This window comes from Pelophylax lessonae (assembly GCF_965119305.1).
Source record: "Pelophylax lessonae genome assembly, chromosome: 4".
Lineage (NCBI taxonomy): Eukaryota > Metazoa > Chordata > Amphibia > Anura > Ranidae > Pelophylax > Pelophylax lessonae.
Window position 1 is genome coordinate 94,972,281 of NC_138771.1, and position 16,816 is coordinate 94,989,096.

At 43.5% G+C, this 16,816-nt stretch overlaps 1 protein-coding gene across 2 annotated transcripts in view; it reads left to right on the forward strand.

Annotated features, from left to right (window-relative positions):
* Positions 1–16,816, forward strand: part of LOC309553742 (protein unc-13 homolog C-like) — a 621,348-nt gene that overhangs the window by 107,123 nt on the left and 497,409 nt on the right. For both annotated transcript variants that reach the window (XM_082255119.1, XM_082255120.1), the window contains exons 8-10: positions 2,425–2,575; positions 12,137–12,205; positions 15,319–15,408. In XM_082255119.1, the coding sequence (XP_082111245.1) occupies positions 2,425–2,575; positions 12,137–12,205; positions 15,319–15,408 (310 nt within the window). The remainder of the gene's footprint in view (positions 1–2,424; positions 2,576–12,136; positions 12,206–15,318; positions 15,409–16,816) is intronic.

Here is a 16,816-nt window from a genome sequence, read left to right on the forward strand (position 1 = left end):
CTATTTAGTTGTTGCAGGCAGAATACTAGACAGTCAAGGTCTTCTTATTCTGTACTCACCATTACCAACTATGTAGCAATCTACCTAAAGGGTATCTACACTTAAAAAATATATATATATACATATACCATGTATAGCTGCTACACAAACTAATTTGAAATGTTTTTTTATTGATATATTTTTTTCCATTTCAATCTGCAAACAACCCATATTTCTCTAACTTCCAAAACTTTAAATGTTGCTTTCTAATGTCCCTGGCAAAAAAGAATATTCTGTACATTGTTCAAATGTGCTCAGAAATGTGATCTTAGGCTAAATTTGGTGGCTGGATCACCGTTTTCTTATATAATTTTTAGGCCTAATCTAAAGCTGGATACACACTGTACAATTTTCTTTAGATTTTTTCCTTTAGATTTACCAAAACCATATAATATGAGGTCAAACCTAAACACTTTCAATTTGTATGCAGTCAGGCCCTTGCACTACATTGTTGAAGATAAATCTAAAGGAAATCGAACAGCAAAAATTGTATAGAGTGTATCCAGCTTTAGGCTGGAACTGATGGTGAGATTATGGCAGGCCTACCCACTTAGCATACCTAACTAAAGAATTGTCTGGGGAGAATCAGAATTTTGCTATTGCTTTTCTTCTTCCCACTGAAAAGAGTTTCCCTCACTTTCTTTCCTGGTGACAACATTGTCTGCAGGTCAAGAAGTGAGAAGAATTCTCTCTAACAGGGATGCAGTAGAACAAAAAACTTGTCTTTAGTATGAAAAGGAATGCTGAATGCTCTATCAGCGTTTATTTCTACTTGTTCTTGTTGAGAAGACATCCTAAATTTTTTCATCTAGAGAGACACTTTTCCAATTGCATACATAGTTTCATATTTGCATGAAGTTTAAATTTCCAGACACTGGTCCATCCAGTTCGACCTGTGTGTGTTCATGTAACTGCTGCTTTCCATATCCCTGTACACTGTTATCACTAAGAAACACTTGTAAAAGTTTTTTGAAAAAGTTCACACTCCCCCCTGATACCACCAACTGTGGAGGGGAGTTCCACATCCTTACTGTTCTAACAGTAAAGTACCCCTTAGGCAGTTAAAGATTCTGATTCTGATCTATTTTCATTGTGTGGCCATGTGTCTTCTTTATCGACCTTAGAATAAATAGTCACCATTTAAGGATTTGTATATTGCAATCATATCCCCTCTCAAGTGCTTCTTCTCCAGGGAGAATAAGTTTAATATTTTTAGTTGAGCCTCATAACTGAGGTCCTCCAGGCCCTTATTAGCTTTGTTGCCCCTCCCTGGACTCTCTCCAGTTCAAGGAAATCCTTCCTGAGAATTGGTGACCAGAACTGGATGACATGCTCAAGTTGTGGCCGAACCAAAGTTTTATAAAGTGGTAGAATTATACTTTTATCTCTGGAGTAAATACCATTTTTTAATGCATGCTAATAGTCTGCTAGCTTTGCTTGCTGCAGCTGGGCATTGCAAGCCATCTACTGTCATCTACAAGGACCCCCAGATCCTTTTCCATCCTCGATTCCCCCAGAGGTTCTCCCCTCTAACAATCAACTTGCATTCATGTTTTTAGCTCCCAAGTGCATTTTTTCTAATTTTTTCATTATGAATCTCATCTGCCCACCCCTTTATTTTGACTTTGCCATTCAGTATGAAACAGCAGTTTCTGCTGATAGCACACACATCAACAAGATAAACCCACCTTTCCATGCTTCTTCCATACTTCTTCACCACCTCCCCATTGCAGAAGTCCACCTTGGGTAAGTTATTAAAGGAAATGTGGGTGCATGACGTTACTACCCCTCCCCTTCCCCCCTCCAACACACATGTGACAGGTCTGGTCCACATTGTTCCTCATACTCAGGAGCCTTTCTTTGATAGAGAAACAGAACGAGGGCTCTAAAAAACTGGGAGGCAGTAAGCTATATTCAAATAAACACATATACCTATGGGTTTGCTGTAAACCCATTTCCTACAATTATATGTTTGAGCATTCTTGTACTCACGGTGTCCTGGAAGGAAAGTGCCACATCACCTTTCTGGTTGACTTTTCAGCACATTTTCACATTTGTTTCTTTCACATTGAAAACAAGAGAAAAGACGAGATGGAAGGCATAAAGAATAAGAGTGCTTATTGGCATCTCTAAAAGGCAGATGAGTGTAAAGAACACAAATATAATGCAACTCTCATCTCCATCCTCAAAGAAGTCACTTTGTTATTTAACTGTTATAAAAATGGCTTACAGCTGTGTCAACTCTATTTGGGAAATCACATACACGGACGCCAAAACCTGGATACCTTGCCTGATATTCTAATATATCATACTTAAGTAGGCTTGTGGATGAATTTTATTTTATTTATATTTTAAGGAACTGTTTTTGCTCTGTATCTTTTCTAGGCACTTTTCTTGCCTGTCTTCCAAATACATGTGCCCGGGTGTCCCTGCCGTCATGAGTACCTTATTGGCAAATATAAATGCATTCTATGCCCATACAACTGTATCAACTAATGTTTCTGCATCAGACAGATTTGCTGCAACAAATTTTGGGGTGAGTGATGAGACAAATATATACTAGCTATGTGTGAGTTTTATATTATACCAGTCCTATTTCTTACAACAATGGTACTGCTACCTATTTACTTCACTAGATTCCACAAAGATTGTTTTTTGGGTGATGTCACAAACTCCCAACATCTAAATATCAGAAACTAGGAGGACATCCTATTAGTATTTCGAGTCTAACACTGCCCCCCCACACTACAAGGGTTAAATGCTCATTAGGTTAAGGGGTAAAATGAGAGGCAGTATTATGTAGCCCTAACCTCTAGTCTCCTCATTGCTCTCCTTTTTTCCTCAAAGAGCCATTCTGCCCCTCTGCATCATAATGTGCAATGCAGTACTATGAACCCTGCATTATATATCAGGAAGATGAGTGTGCAATTGCTGCTATGAGTGGCTTAGAGAGGAGACTGTAGCTCTGCAGTCACATTGCTGGAGGGAGCCTGCTGGGGCACAGAATAAGGTAAGTATTTCTCCTTATTCTGACATCCCTAAACATAAAACAGCATTTTAATCTTTCAGGACCCAATTGTAAGGGCATTGTTTTAGTTGTGCCCCGAATTGGGCTTAAATGTGGATCCGAATTCCAAAATAATTTAGTGCACATTTAATGCAGTATATTTCTGTGTGTTAGTGCACATTTAACACAGTATAGTTCAGTGCCTTAATGCACATTTAATGCAGTATGTTTCTGTGCGTTACTGCACATTTAATGCAGTATATTTCAGTGCGTTAGTGCACATTTAACGCAATATATTTCAGTGCATTACTGCGTATTTATTGCAGTATATTTCTGTGCGTTAGTGCACATTTATTGCAGTATAATTCAGTACGTTACTGCACGTTTAATGCAGTATATTTCTGTGCATTAGGTGCCGTTTACCACAGTATATTTCAGTGCATTAGTGCACGTTTAATGCAGTACATTTCTGTGCGTTACTGCGCATTTAACGCAGTATATTTCAGTGCATTACTTGCCATTTAATGCAGTACATTTCAGTGCATTAGTACATGTTTATAGCAGTATATTTTAGTGCGTTACTGCACATTTAGTGAAGTATATTTCTATACGTTACTGTCAAGGTCTTACCTTGCCCTCCTGTTGGCAGCCATCTTGGACATGTGCAGACTGCTGCCTCTTATAAACTCTGATTGCATCATCACTTGCCTGATGCCTGGGTGTCGCACAGTGATGATGCTGCACACCTGACTATATCTATCACCTGATGGGTAGCAGTCCTTGCTCTGTGTTTGTGCTCCAAGGTGCATCTCTGCTAGCAGTATTCTGTTCTCTGGGGTTCTCGGTGTATGCCCTGGCTTGGCTGACAACTCTCCTGGCTCTCGACCCCACATCAGCAGATGACCCCGCTTTGGCAGATGACCAGGCATCAGTAGACTACTGGCTTCTGGACTCGACCCAGCTTGGATGACTACCCACTTCTGAAATTGACCCTGGCTTGTTCCTACTCTCACTTCCTCTCTCTTGCTGTGCGTTTATTGTTGTTTGCTCCAATAAACTTCTTTATTTTATCTGCATCTCCGTGTGGTTTGGTTTTCTGGCACCTTGACAGTTACGGCATGTGTAACGCAGTATATTTCAGTGCGTTACATGCCATTTAACGCAGTATATTTCAGTGCGTTAGTGCACGTTTGCCGCAGTATATTTCAGTGCATTAGTGCACATTTAACGCAGCATATTTAAGTGCATTACTGCACGTTCGATGCAGTATATTTTTGTGCTTTAGTGCATGTTTAACGCAGTATATTTATTATGCATTAGTGCAATTTAACTACAGTATATTGTAGTGTGTCGGTGGAGTGTGTCTGTGTAGTGAGTACTTATGTTAAATTACACCAAACACCACTTTCCTTTGATAAAAGTGCATCCACATACACATTTCCACATCTTTATTACATTTTGTTAATAAGCACCTTCCCATCTTGTCTGGGAGGCCAACAAGGAGGGGCAAACATTCTCATGGCACTGTGAGGGGGCCAGCAGCGTATGTGTCTACAGGTAAAGGTGGACATGGTGAGTCCTCAGGCAGGGCAATATTTTCTCTGTTTAGTGATGTTGTCTGTGCTATGCCACAGCATTCAGAGGAGGTGGTGGACTGGCTTACTAAACCATCCTCATCCTCCATCACCCCAACAGAGATTAGTGTGCAGTCTACTGCAGCTGCCAGAGTGGCTAAATCTGCCTCCTTGTCTACAGCTATTCCTGCCATATCCCAAGCATCAGACATGGAGGAGTCAGCTGAGTTATTTGAACACAGCACCAGCCACTTGCTCCTTGACCATGCACAGCCATTATTTGATTCAGATTTTGGTTCTGAAGTTGAGGAAGGTAGGAACATGAGCCTACAGAGAGGGGAGAACACTGGTATACAAACTGGCAGTCGTGTTCCCCCAGCCGCAGTGTATTGCCAAGTTGTCCCCAGTGGTAATGAGGATGGAGGAGATGATGATGATAATGAGGTCACTGATGCGACTTGGGTGCCCGATGGAGCAGAGGAGGAAAGTGAGGGTGAGGTACAATCCAGACGAGGCAGCCATCATGAAAGAGTGGAGAGCAGCCACCCTATTCCATCACATTATGGAGCTGTTATCTCCCGGGACCTTTCCCACAGCTCAGCTGTGTGGGCCTTTTTTAGCAAATGTGCAGCCCATCGCACTTTCAATTTGCAAACTTTGTCTCAAGCATATCTAGCGTGGAAAAACACCAGCCATTTGGGTACCACATGCTTGACAAGGCATTTAACCTCCCACCCTTGGACACAAAAAAGGGACATAATTCTGTTCCTCCTCCTTACTCACCTCAGTCTACCCCCACTTTACTTCATGAACTCTCAGCAGCCTCCACTGACAGGGATGATGGCATAGCACAGGGAGTCCCAGGTCCTTGCAGCACACCGGCCAGTAGTACACCGCCAGGTTTAGACTATAACTGGCATATTTCTCTTCCCCGTCTGCTGCAGAACAAAAAAAAAAATACAGTCACTGCCATACACATGCCCAGCGTTTAAATGCAAGCTTGTCAAAGCTGCTGGCTTTACAACTTCTGCCTTTCCATCTGGTGGATTCTGCCCCTTCTGTGAATTTGCAGAAAGTGCTGTTCCACAATGGCAGGTTCCCAGTCGGTATTTCTTTTCATGTAAGGCCATTCCAGCTTTGTACCATCATGTGGAAGGTAATGTTGTGGCATCATTGGGCTAGGCAGTCCACGTTACTGCTGACGCATGGTCCAGCAAGCATGGCAGGGACACGATATTTAATTCACAGTACACTAGGTAACTCTGCTTGCAATTCAGAAGGATGCAGGACAGGGTTCTGTGCTGCAGCTTGTTGTGCCGCCATGTCTTTATACAGATGGTGGTGATGATGTTAGATTTGTCAGCTCTACCCCCTCTTCCTCCCCCTCCATGCCCTCCTCTGCTGAATTGTCTTATTCAAGGGGCTGCTTAATGAGTCAGGCTAAAAGGTGCCATGCAGTGCTTGAGTTGGTGTCTCTAGGGGACAGGAACCACACCAGAGCAGAGATTCTTGCAGCTCTGCAGGGGCAGGCCCAGAGGTGGTTCAAGCCACGCCAGCTGGAGCCAGGAATAGTGGTGTGTGATAATGGTATAAACCCCCTGTCCACCCTTAGACAGGGAAAGTGCCATGCCTAGCACATGTCTTCAATTTGGTGGTGTAGCGTTTCCTAAATAGGTACCGGGGGTTGGAAGATCTGCTAAAGCAGGCCAGAAGAGTCTATAGCTATTTCAGGTGGTCATACACAGCCAGTGCTCAGTTGTCTGAAGTTCCACCTGCCCGTAAACTTCCTAATTTGTGAAATGTCCACCAGGTGGAACTCGACTGTGGCAATGCTGTATGCATGTACGAGTACCTGTGTCACAACAACAGCCTCAGGCCAGCTTGGCTTTTTTTTCTCCATGCCAATGGCTGCTGATAAAGGATGCATACACTGTACTGTCACCATTTAACCACTTTCAGACCGGAGGATTTGGCTGCTCAATGACCAGGCCCTATTTTGCCATTCAGCACTGCGTGAATTTTAAAGACAACTGCGCGGTCATGCGACGCTGTACCCAAACAAAATTGAAGTCCTTTTTTTCCCACAAATAATGACGCCATTGGTTGGGCTTACCGTGCCGGACCTTCAGAGCCTGTGCCGTAAAACGCTGAATCTGTACACATGCGTGGGAGTTACGTCATTATGGCTCCAGCCACTCACAGTGCCAGAGCCTGCGAACACGGAAGAAACATCAGGGAAGATGTCAGTCATCTGAGCAGTGAGCGGGCACCACTGGAAGGGCTTCATTCTAAGGTAAGTATTTCATAATGAGCTAGTATGCGATGCGAACAGGGTTTTTTTTTGTTCACCTTTTTAAAGTGGTTGTAAACTATCTCCTTTAGTTTAAAATTTAAATGAAAAGCAAAACATTTGTGTATGGATGTAAAAAAAAAACATTTTAAATACCTTTTTATAAGTGATAACATTCCATCTGATCTTAGTTGCAGAAGAGCTGCAGGGAGGAGAAGCAGCAGTACACTGAGCTTCCCAGTGAATGGTTGTGTAGGGGGGGGCGTGTCATGGACAAGCCTGATCATTGGAGTAGAGCAGGCTAGAGAAGTGACCATGATGTGCTCTCCTGCTTAGTGTGGTTTTTATTAGGAGACCAAGGGGTCTAGCAGGATTGCCAGGGATTTCACATAAAGGAAGCAATACAAAGAGAACAGGATCCTTTCTCATAAAAGTAAATAGTATAGCAGCCACATATCAGGAATATGAAATATTGGTGTAACAAACACTTTAACTTACATAGTTAGTCTGGTTCATGTGTCTTTTTACAACCAGACTAACTATCTAATTATGTAACTTAACATTACTTACATTTGGTTACATTTTTTTTGTTATAAATAATTAATGTATTTGTTGTTCTTACTTTCTTTTTAACATCCCTTTGTGTTTAACAGCCAGTTGTGAATGATTAGCTGTCATAGTAAACGAATTGTCAAAAACCATGATAACTGATTCCCAATTTCTAGTCTGCCTGGGCAGCTGTCAGTAACAGCACAGGCACATAACTGGCAGTGAGCATTTGCACTTGCTGCTTTTTCTCCCATAGGGTATCTATAAGCATATCTTTAGCATTGGGACTTTGTGCTAGTAAACATAATATACAGATTATGTGAAAAAAGTAATGTATGTACCATGTGGTTAACCAAATTTGGTAATTTACTGTATTCAGAGATTTATTTGTTCTTTGTCATAGCTATTTAAGTCCAAGCAGTAGCGGAACTATCAGAGTCGCAGCGGTCGCGGTTGCGACCGGGCCCTGGAGTTCCGCTACCTGAGGGGGGGGCCCGCCAGCCCCTGTTTTCTTACAGCGGCCGCGGCGTGAGGGGGCCGTCCGTCCGCCTGATGACTGTTTGCTAGTGGTGGCTCAGTGAGTGAGAGACTTGGCTGGATGCCGCCTTCCCCGATCGTTGTGCGGGGGGAGGGGGGGGGCCGGAGAGGAGAGGTACAGGCATGTCGTGTGCAGTCAGTGTAAAGCAATCTACGAGTACCTGCATTCTGTGAATCCTGCTGCTGTGCTGCCTGCACCGCCCTCAGCCCTGCCGATCCTCCAATCCAAGAGATGGCTGATGCAGTGAGGCAGCAGGGGTGGACAGTCACTGAAAGTCAGCTGACCAGCTGACACCAATAGAGTGCAGGGGGAGGAGGAGTTCTCCCCTCTGCCAGACGAGTGTGAAGGAATCAATGCTGTGTCTGCCTGAGCCTGAGTGACTGACTGCTAATAGTAAGTGAACTTCAACTTGCCTTCACAAACTCCACCTTTGCTGGCTTACTGGCTTGCTGCCTCTTAATGATCCCATCCCATGCCTGGCACAGAACAGATCTCATCCTCTACAACAGAGCTTTTGGGGGTGTAGGGATGAGATCTGCGGTAGTGGGGGGATGGGATCAGTAAGACAGAGGTAGTGGTGGCACCACATCCCACCCCTCCTCCACCCCCCCACCATTGCCCCCACTGATCCCTCTCTACCATCAACCCATCACCACTGCCATTGATCCCACCCCCTCCAATCCATCACCCCCTCTCATCACCGCCATTGATCCCACCCCAATATCCACCCACCCCCCTCACCATCGCCGCCACTAATCTCACCCCCCCTTCACCACCATCACCACCTCTGATCCCACACCCCTCCCCACCACCGCCGCCCCTGATCCCACACCCCTCAACACCACCGCCGCCCCTGATCCCACACCCCGCACCACCACCGCCTCTGATCCCACACCCCTCCCCACCACCGCCTCTGATCCCACACCCCTCCCCACCACCATTACCGCCCCCGATCCCACGCCCCTCCCCACCACCATTACCGTCCCCGATCCCACACCCCTCCCCACCACCATTACCGCCCCCGATCCCACACCCCTCCCCACCACCATTACTGCCCCTGATCCCACACCCCTCACCACCACCATTACCGCCCCTGATCCCACACCCCTCACCACCACCATTACCGCCCCCGATCCCACACCCCTCCCCACCACCATTACCGCCCCTGATCCCACACCCCTCACCACCACCATTACAGTCCCTGATCCCACACCCCTCCCCACCACCATTACCGCCCCCGATCCCACACCCCTCCCCACCACCATTACCGCCCCTGATCCCACACCCCTCCCCACTATTACCGTCCCTGATCCCACACCCCTCCCCACCACCATTACCGCCCCCGATCCCACACCCCTCCCCACCACCATTACCGCCCCTGATCCCACACCCCTCACCACCACCATTACCGCCCCTGATCCCACACCCCTCACCACCATTACCGTCCCCGATCCCACACCCCTCCCCACCACTATTACCGCCCCTGATCCCACACCCCTCACCACCATTACTGCCCCTGATCCCACACCCCTCCCCACCACCATTACCTCCCCTGATCCCACACCCCTCACCAGAAACCAAAAACATAAATGTTTTACTTTGTTATATTGCAAAAAAAATAAATAAAATAGGGTCAAAAACATGCTTTTTCGGGGGGGGGGGGGGGGCCTTCATGATTTCTTGCACCGGGGCCCTGAGAAATCTAGTTACGCCTCTGAGTCCAAGTGTATCATTATTTCATTAAATTGTATTTAATAACACGGCATGAAAAAAAGGAATGTCATCCTAAACTTTATTGCTGCCTGGCTGTATTCAGCTAAGATCTTAAATAATAGAATCAGTTTTCTTGCTCTTCTCTAAACCCAGCCTGAATGTCTACCTCTGCCTGCTGCTCGAGAGTGCCCTGGTAATACAGTAGGAAGAGACAATAAGTCTGAATTATGAACTTGTATATCCTTCCCTGGCCAACCTCTGGGAGGTTTATTGCCAGTGGCACAAAAGGAAAGGGTATACACATTTGGATCAACTTTGTGAAGAGATCTTTCACATCAAGGCCCTTCTCTATGGAGGTGATCTGTCAGTTCTACTTTTACAAGGACCTACTTGAGAGAGATTAGAGCCTATGGTTTAGGTCTGAAGCTAACCCTGCCTGAATAGAGGGAAGCTGGGCCCAAGACAATATACTAGGAGAGAAACTCTGCTGCAGGAGTTGTCCTGGAAAGTCATGCAAAGCTGGAGCCTCACAAGGACTCTGATAATTCATCTGGGAGTCAGAATAGGTCCACCCACTTTATGGTTAGGGCGCTGCAAATTACTGAATGCAGCCTAAAGACCCTTGTTCTGTATGGCAGGAAGTGGAGTCTGTATGGATCCACTAATATGTAGAGCCTTTGTCCTTTCTTTTCAAATTAATGGTAAAGTAAAATCTGTAATCACCCTAGAAATGACTGCCACCAGTTGTTTTGCACCCCTGTTACATGCCAAGGACACAGCCCGACTAAATGTAGACCTTCTCAACCTCCGGGGGGGTTCCAAAAATTCTCCAGGGGGCATAGGTGTGCGCACAGGGTGTGCCAGGTGTGCCTGGGCACACCCTAATCACCCCATGTACATTAACATTATCACTTTTTGTGCTGGTAGGAAGATGGGAACAATCTCTCACTTACTGGCTCTGCCATAAGAGAAGTCTTTAGGCACTTGCCTTTCAATGTGCCGGCAGGAAGATAAATGTGCTGGGGTCATATATATGTAGACACACACAAACACGTGTGTTTGAGCTTTGGGGTGCACACCCTAATTTAATAGGCTGCGCACACCTATGCCAGGGGGTATGGTACTGGTACATTATCATAAAGTGTATACAGCCAAACAGATGCAATAATTAATACTAAGGTCTGTGTAGTCAGTCTGTTTATTAGCGCTTCATTTTGCATTCTACCTAAATGACTACACTCCAAATAAAACTCAGAAGGGACTGCATTTATTCTGCTTGCACGTCAAAAGGACCCCAGTAGGACCTGTGGCATCCACAGAAGACAAAAGCAGGCTAAATACAGCTGTAAAATGGCCACCCACACGGCACAATTAAAGGCATGGTAAATATTTCTACCCGTAGTTTGTGTTTCTCACCCACATAAGATTTGCATTGGTCATGAAGTTTTATGGTGTCATTTGTTTCCCTAGATGCACAGCCTATAGTGGGGTAAATCTTCACATTCGTGTGTCAGCATTTTTAATTTGTGTAAAAACAAAACAAAAAAAAACAAAAAATGAGGCATGCCACATGTCAATTAAACTGTATATTCCAAATTCCAAATTTTTGCCTGTTTATATTCCAAATTCCCCTATGCATTCCAATGCAGTCTAGTTTTGCTAGCCCTTTCCTTTGAATGGGCTGCAAAATGCACTGAAATGTGGAAAAAGTAGCACAAGCACTGCACCAAAAGCACTGCACCAATCCGCATGGTACTGCGGTACCATGCAATTTGGTGGCCACACACTCATTGCATTTGCAAGATGTATTTGGGGTGCCATTAACAGTTTGTTGACTTCTGTATGCAGATTGCAAGAGCAGCGTGTTTACCTATAATGCAGGAGACACACATGGAACACTCCTTTCCTGCATCACATTTTGTGTGAACCAACCCTCAGTCTAGTGCTGGTGAGGGTGAGAACTACATAGTATTTAGATCTGACACAGACACAAGCAGACAGAGCATTCACAGAGCTCTCACTCATGCGATGTTTCACATTAGCACTTCCACATCAATAATCCAACAGAGGAGATGGCGAGGAAAGCATTGGGTGCTATATGACCCAGATAAGGAAATTGTCCTTTCCCCTTGGTGCATAGGGACCAGCTAGCTAATGCAATACATGGACATAAGGGAATTAATCCAAGACCTTCCAAATAAACTACACACCTGTTTTTATGCTTACTGTGTTGACAAATGTGCCTGTTTGCTGCATAGAGGTCCAACCACTTAATGTAATCTCACATATTTAATCTCTAGTTTTACTTGTTATTGTTGCTTTTATGTGAATGCGTAGTTGACTGGTCATAACATTTATTGAAATATTGTTCTAGTAGTTTTTTCCTATGGTTTGTTATTTACATGTCTGTTCATTTGCTTACACAGAGGGAAAAGTTTATTAAACTATTGGATCAGTTGCACAACTCCCTCCGAATAGATCTTTCTAAATACAGGGTAAGTGTAACAAGTAGCTGATGCACTCAAAGCATTAATTACAGATGTCATTTATTCTAATAATGTGCTATGATCTGACTATTCAACATGTCAAAGTGCATTTTGCTTTTATAACATTGTATTATTTTTGGATGGATGAACATCTCATCATGATCCTTTCTTTGTAAAATAATAACTGTCAAATGATGACATGGACATTTCATCAGTTTGTTTCCTAGTTATTACACATTTAAAATGTTGGTTAGATTGATATTTTAGCTTTGTAGTGACCATTAGAACACAGAAAGATTTTTGTATGAAGATCAGTCCAACTGTAAAAAGTTTAAAAATAACAGGGGAGACACCAGTATAGAAACAGTGGGGTTGATTTACTAAAACTGGAGAGTGCAACATCTGGTTCAGCTCTGGATGGAAACCAATCAGCTTCCAGGTTTTTGTCAAAGCCTAATTAATTAAGCTAACGTTAGAAGCTAATTGACTGCCATTCACAGCTGCACCAGAGTTTGCACTCTCTAGTTTTAGTAAATCAATCCCAGTGTGTTTTTTTTTTTCTTTCATTATAGTTTTTATGTTTGTACAAAAAATATTAGATTGATACAGAGAAAGATTGTTCCAGTGTTACTGAGTAACAACAACTTTCCTTTATGTGTGCCACAGATCCACTAAGATAAAAAAGTTAAGGCATGGCCTAGTATTTGAAGCTTACCATAATAGCTACAATGCAGATTCAGAGTTTTGTTACATCTACCATAACTAAAATTAAACAAAATTCAGTTTTAATTGTTCTAGATACTTTAAACTGGACCTTGCAGTCTAATAGTCAATAATATCTAATTTTACCTTTATTATTGCTTACTGCCGCAGCCTAGTCTTACCTCTGTTCTTATATATATATTGTACTCTGGAGCTGCCATATTAAATTATCCTCAGGCTACACAGAGCACTGGTGGTAAACTTGAGAATCATAGAGGGCTTTAAATGTGACCCCATCACTTCCAGAGGGCCACACACAATAGCTGTGCACTTTCATGTGTTGAGAAGTGCATTGCATCAAGCACAGCTGGAGTCCACAGACCCGGAAGGAAGACGGGCGAAGATGGATGCGGCCTCCAGCAAGGACGACGCGGGCTTCGTTTGCAGGTAAGTGTCACATAATGTGCTAGGATGCATTTCATACTAGCACATTGTGCATTTACTTTGCAGGTAAACAAAAAGAAATGTCTAGTTTGTTAGCATTTTTGTTGTTGAATCAAAATCACCAAGGTGCAATATAAAGGGACAGGAACTTGGCACCAGTACAAAACACATTTCATTTACTTTACACAGATGAGTAAGCAGTTTGGATTATGCTGTTACAGTGTTGCTTTTTCATGTCAGGTCTACTTCAAACTCCAGAAAATCTGATTTCTGATTGGTTGTAGTGTATTACTGCACCCAACTGCACTTTTTAAAAAGCTAAGCTCAACTGAGAGATCGGCCAAGAAAATGTGTGTTTTTTCATGGTTATATATATTTGTTTTCATGACATTTTAAATCCTGAAAATTCTGCTCAATAGTGAGTTATTATAGGTTTTAGGTTATTTTCTTTAGCTGGGTTGATGGGCATCATTGTTGTAGGGAAGAGGACCTTGTTCTCATTAACATGTGCATTCTGCTTTGCTAGGGGGGAACTCCCCCCGTTGAGGGCATGTGACCTGGTATGGTTCAGGAGGAGAGTGCATGCTCATCCCTTTTTCCTGGGTGCATTCTCCTGATAGGGTATCTGGTGTTGAATTTGGGGGGACCCCATTAAAATCTTCTTCATTTTTGCATGGAGTCCCCCCCTCCCCTTAAAATTCATCCGATACCTAAAATGTCTGGAATCAAATTTGGGAGAGATCCCATGCTGTTTTATTTCTTTGGTGTTTTTTTTCTGTTTGGCCCCCCTTACATTTCTTAAAGACCTGAAGGGCCAGACAATAATATGGAGGGGGGAGGGGCCTGAAATTTTTTTGGGGGGGCCACCATTTTTTATCTATACCAGACCCTTAGCTGGATAAAGCTGAAGCTATCAATTGCCAGCATTGTAAACAGCATTTTCTATGACTGCAATTGTTAAATGATTAATTAAGGGTTTTTGTATTTTTTAATACTTCACTTTAAGCATTATTAAAATCACTGCTCCCAGCCAAAATCTATTTATTTATTTTTGATTTGGTACCTGTCCCCCATGGCAGTTCCCAGCCCTCCCCTCCCCCATCAGTTGTCTAATAGCCTAAAAAATGTTCAGAACTGATTTTTAACAACTGGCTCCAATTACAACTTCAGTGGGGTTCAGATCTGACACCTTAAGGCCCCTTTCACACAGGCGGACCGTTCAGATCCGCCTGTCCATTTTTTTGGCGGATCTGAACGGTCCCCCCATGCATCTCTATGGGGCATCGGATGTCAGCGGAGACATGTCCGCTGACACCCGATCCAATCCGTCAAATCTTGACGGATGGAAACCCTATTTTCCATCCGTCCAGTGGATCGGATGGGATCGGGTGAGAACGGACCGACGGTCCGTTCTCATCCGATTCCCCCATAGAGATCTATGGGGCTGTGACAGCTGTGTCTCCGCACACAGTGCGGAGAACAGCTGTCATTCTCCTGCTCAGCGGGGTATCGGCGGCTCGATCCCCCGCTGAGAAAAACGGAATCTGTCCGACGGACGGATAGTGTGAAAGGGGCCTAACTCCTGTAATGACTGCTGAACCTGCCTCCAAACGATTCAGCTAATCACTATTTTTGAAATCTGCTAATTTCCAAGATATCTAGCACAGCTATGAACAGTGCATGTTTACTGTGTTTATCTGGATGTTTTCATTTGTATATTCCCCTTGAAAATCATGTGACTTTATTTTAAGAGAATATGCCTTCCAAAAATTATTTTGGCAATAAACTTTATTCATACTTCATGATGTGGATACTTTTGTATCTTTAATGATTAAAGCAGAATTATAAGCAAAAATTTGTATTGCTGGTTTCCCCTGATAATTATGCTTTTAAAATGTATTAGCCTAGGCCTGCCTTGTAATAATTGTAGCTTAATGATATAAAAAAAAAGTAAGCTTGTATTATTTTACCAACAGGATAACTTTCCAGCTAGCAACCCTGAAAGGCTCCAAGACCTAAAATCTACAGTGGACCTGTTAACAAGCATCACCTTTTTCCGAATGAAGGTACAGTCAGTAGCCAATGTCTTTATAAAGCATATTTTCTGTTGTGCGTCTCACTAGATTTCTTGATATGCATGTTTTATGATCCCCTGGTGACTGAAATCTGCTGTATCTGGTACTGCCAGATGCATTGTATTCTGACAAGCCATACTATTTTGTTTTGTTGGTGTATTGCTTATTTTGCTGCTGCTGTTTATTTATGTCCCAAATATTAGACTTTTTACCCTAAAGTTCACTTGTGCCCAGATTATAGATATTATAGCCGAAGCTTAGTTAATATTTTGGCTACAAGTTGGTCATATACAGTCAGGGCCATAAATATTGGGACATCGACATAATTCTAATCTTTTTGGCTCTATACACCACCACAATGGATTTGAAATGAAACAAACAAGATGTGCTTTAACTACAGGCTTTCAGATTTAATTTGAGGGTATTTACATCCAAATCAGGTGAAAGGTGTAGGAATTACAACAGTTTGTATATGTGCCTCCCACTTTTTAAGGGACCAAAAGTAATAGGACAATTGGCTGCTCAGCTGTTCCATGGCCAGGTGTGTGTTATTCTCTCATTATCCCATTTACAAGGAGCAGATAAAAGGTCCAGAGTTAATTTCAAGTGCACTATTTGCATTTGGAATCTGTTGCTGTCAACTCTCAATATGAGATCCAAAGAGCTGTCACTATCAGTGAAGCAAGCCATCATTAGGCTGAAAAAACAAAACAAACCCATCAGAGACATAGCAAAAACATTAGGTGTGGCCAAATCAACTGTTTGGAACATCCTTAAAAAGAAAGAACGTACCGGTGAGCTCAGCAACACCAAAAGACCCAGAAGACCACGGAAAACAACTGTGGTGGATGACCGAAGAATTCTTTCCCTGGTGAAGAAAACACCCTTCACAACAGTTGGCCAGATCAAGAACACTCTCCAGGAGGTAGGTGTATGTGTGTCAAAGTCAACAATCAAGAGAAGACTTCACCAGAGTGAATACAGAGGGTTCGCCACAAGATGTAAACCATTGGTGAGCCTCAAAAACAGGAAGGCCAGATTAGAGTTTGCCAAACAACATCTAAAAAAGCCTTCACAGTTTCAGAACAACATCCTATGCACAGATGAGACCAAGATCAACTTGTACCAGAGTGATGGGAAGAGAAGAGTATGGAGAAGGAAAGGAACTGCTCATGATTAGGGTTGAGCGGACACCTAGATGTCCGTGTTCGACGGGTTCGGCCGAACTTTAAAAAAAAGTCCGGGTCCGTGTCCCGGACTTTTACCGAACAGTGAGGAAATGGGAAAGATCTCCCTCGGACCTGCTCTGCTCTATTTCTCTTTGCCTATAGGTACATGGCCCCGATACATTACTCTCCCTGCTGGCAAACACATGCATGTGTATTTCAACTTTGGGGTG